At 44.7% G+C, this 3,668-nt stretch overlaps 1 protein-coding gene across 4 annotated transcripts in view; it reads right to left on the bottom strand.

The window, feature by feature from the left end:
* Window positions 1-2,372, bottom strand: part of Lpxn (leupaxin) — a 35,092-nt gene extending 32,720 nt beyond the window's left edge. The window contains exon 1 of one of the 4 annotated variants that reach the window (XM_048788890.1): window positions 1,669-2,372. In XM_048788890.1, coding sequence (XP_048644847.1) covers window positions 1,669-1,680 — 12 coding nt within the window. In that variant the 5' untranslated portion in view covers window positions 1,681-2,372. Of the gene's footprint in view, window positions 1-557; window positions 1,580-1,668 lie in introns of those variants that run through there. The other 3 variants (XM_015477980.2, XM_015477977.2, XM_015477979.2) reach the window with 3 other exon arrangements.
* Between the last annotated feature and the right edge of the window lie 1,296 nt (window positions 2,373-3,668).

Raw genomic sequence — 3,668 nt, forward strand, 5'->3', positions numbered from 1 at the left:
AAAAAAAAAGGTTGGCAAAGTCTACTGAATGAGTACCAAGAATGAAAAACTTTGCATTACTCCAAAGCTTGAAATTAGTTCCACTGCCCATTTTACTTACTTGCCTCAAAGTGTAAGGAGGAAGTATTATATTTTCAGGCCACAGTAATCTACTCCTTCTGGATTCCTCTGAATAAAAAGCTTACCAACAAAATCACTGTAGTTATAGTACTGTCTTCTTGATTTAATACTGTGCCACAGAACAAATAAAACCACTCTGGCCTTTCTCCAACCTCTGGGGATCCTTTTTTCTTGTACTTCTACCTCATTTCTCTTCCTCATAACACCATCTCCCCCCATTTTCTTCCTTTCACATGGTTTCTCCACAAATCACATCTCTGCAGTTGTCTAGCTGTGTAGTCACCCTATGATCTCCAGCAGTCCCCAAAAGGGAAAAGCCCACAATAAAAACTGACAATTTCAGTCACAAATCTGTCCAGAAGTACTTGTCCCAGAGTTCACACTGTAGTAACCACCAAACTCTCTGCATATTGTGCCACTGCAAACAGTGAACTTACTGTTGCCCCAGTCATAGCTCCTCATGCTCACTCTTGTATGGATTGAGGATAGATGCGAAAAAAATCTTCCAGCACTATTCCCTGTCTGACTGCAAATACACCCCACCATACATGGAGATGGTGGCCAAGTCTTCATCCTCTCCGTTTCTCCTCCAAGACACTCCTCACTCACCCAGCTCTTCCATTGTTCCACACCCAAGATGCTCTGGTCTCACAGGTTGTGAAGAACTGCTTTGGCATGTGGTGAAGAAGAGGACCACAAAGGAACTAAATGAGACCGTCTAAAGCAGCCTCTACAACTTTTTTTGGTTCCTGTATTTGCTTAACACTTCCTCTCTTTTGATTTGGTGAATTTCTTCTTTTCTTGTAGGTCACAGTTTTTAAAATGGGACCGACATAGGAAGCAGGTTGGAAGGTTTGAGTTTTGGTAGTTCATTGGTCAGGGTGATAAAGATTCAAAACTAATTTTGAACACCTGCTATGTGCCAAAATTCATCTTGAACTAATGGGAATGGCAGGTATACACTTGTGGGGTTTTTTCCCCAAGTGTAGATAGATAACTCATGTTACTAAGAAACTGCTCTTTTTTGTTTTTTTTCTGTGAAGCTGAGGGACCATAGAGGCACAGCCACCTTAAAATTTCAATCAGCATTAACTAACACCAAATTCTTTACTAAATTATTCATAAATTAAACTTACTTGCTTTCCTGTATAGTTTGTAAGTCCTTTAAAAAGCAAGGCAGAAGTTGGATTCTTGGCCACTGGCTTATTCAGTGGTCCAAAATGCAAACATCTATGAAGTAATGAAAAATAAAACTGGAAAGTTTAAGATACAAGGTTCTAGACTGTGTGGACATTTGAATTAAACACAATTCCCCCCTAGTGATATCACCCTGTAGCAGTATTTTTTTTTAACTGACACTGGGATTAATTTTTTTTATCACTGTTATTTTATTCAATCGGGTGAAATAAAACATTTACCAAAGGCCTACCATCAGGCAGTAAGGAACTGTAATAATTGCCTCTTAAAATACATTTTACCCAGTTTTTAGCAGTGAAGTAGGTTCAAGGAATCGTAATTTATAACAGACTAGGTCGCATTTCTACTTACAATAATCCACATTTTAGGTCAAAGCCCATGATCTTTCTTCTAAAACACAGTGGTCTTTTGCTTGTTTGTTTAAGGAATCATTCCACTGTCTTTTTTTTTTTTTTTTTGGAAAACAGATATTTCTCTGTATTACTTTATGCAGCCATTGGATGTCAGTGCTGTTTTAAAAGTCTGCTCACTGCAAATACTGAAAAATCCCCCAATGACAATATGCCAAACGTTTTTACAACTGGAAATGACATTAGCTCTATCAAAGTGCAAAACACTCCGTAGTGAATATAAAACATTTGCCTAATCTTAAGTGGTAAGTAAAATACTGGAAAGAAAAAATGTACTTCAGCAGTTATCTGCAGTTCAATTTAATGATTAAAGAGAAATTTGGAATTGAATCCCCAAATCTTCTTTCCATCTTCCTCCTTTTCAGGATTTTAACCCAGGATACTTTATTTTCCAGAGGTAAAGAACTATTCTTGCAAATCGTTCCTTGATTATTAGGGATTAAGGGAAGGAATGGGAGAGGACCATGGCATTAACGACTACAACTTGAAGATCATCAATGGAAACTCCCTTTTGACGCATCAGGAAAACAATTTGCTTGCACACGCTAGCGAGCAGAAAAATAACTTCTGACAAAGCTGCGGTCCCGACCGTGCTTCCTGTGCAGCAGTAACATTTATAAACCTCAAACTTCCGGGTGGGGAGTTTAGCTTCTCCGAGGTCACTAAAGTCACGCTAATGTCTCTCTCCAGCTCAGGGACCACAGCCAAGTCAGGCAGTGACGCCAGCTCCTTGACGCCTCAACATCTGGCAGCAAAGCCACTTTATAATGAATTCCACACATTTTATTAAAACTGAAATGAGTGGGGCATTGCTAGGCCCCTGCAGACCCGATGGACGCCGATTCGCTCCCTGACCTTCAAGGGCTGGCAGGAGAGCGGGTCAGACACAGGAAGACAAGACGAATAATATAAAATGAACGCTGGCCGGCCCCATGATAAGCGTCATTTGAACCAACCAAAGTAAATAAGGATTATGATATGGCCACTCCGGAAAAGATACGCTAACGCCAAGAAAGTACCAAGAACTGGCAGATACCCTTCCGGGCAAGCCTTCCAGCAACGGGCTCAGGCAGCTGAGCCCGGATGTAGGCAGGCGTCCCGGCCTAACCCGGAAACGTTGCCTCCGGAAAAAGCAAACTACCTTTCCCATCGTGACTTGGTCAAAAACTCCCACCATCCTCTCCGCCTCTGGTTTCCTATCATTTTTCTTGAAGCGTAGGGTAAGTACGACTTCATTTCCCAGGATGCCCTTGGCCAAATTATCCATGCGCATGCGTCAAGAGGCGGGTCCACATTACTCCGCCTCCGACCTACCGCCGCCATTTTTTCGGAGACTTTCATCCGGCAGCCGACGGGGCTTTTTTTCTTAAAGGAGAAGCGACAGCTCAAAAAAATTTCCCCCTTCTCCCCGCAAGACCTGGTGGCGTTGGGGACAGAAAGGACAGAGACAGGGAAGTGGGGTAGGGGTGGAGGCGGCAGAACGCCCAAGCTACTTCTCTGGTTTAAGGAAGCTTAGAAACAGCTCTTGTGGCACTTGCGGCTCCTTAGGGAGGCAGGTGCGCGCGCAGCTAGCCCGGGGCGCGCGCAAGGCGGAGAAAGAGGTACTTTTTCTAACCACCCGCCTCCCTCCCTAGATCTACCCCTCCCACTGCCCCTAGCGCGCATTGAACTCCGGAGGGGGGAAAAGGTCACTTTGTGATTGTCGCGAGACGCAGCCGTTTAACGGTGAGAACGGGTGCGCGGGGAAGGAAACCTCGCGCGCTCCCTTGGAGCTGTTTCTTCATTGGCTGAGGGAGGGGTTGGGGGCGGGAACTTAGTACGTCGCTGCGTCAGGGACCGCGGGAGTACGGGCAGGGAGGCCGATCCTCTTCTCCGATTGGTCCGCTGAGCGTTTGTGGCGGGCGCGCGCGCGTGCCGTCAGCGGTAGCGGGTCTTGAGTGG

This window comes from Marmota marmota, unplaced genomic scaffold (assembly GCF_001458135.2).
Source record: "Marmota marmota marmota unplaced genomic scaffold, marMar, whole genome shotgun sequence".
NCBI lineage: Eukaryota > Metazoa > Chordata > Mammalia > Rodentia > Sciuridae > Marmota > Marmota marmota.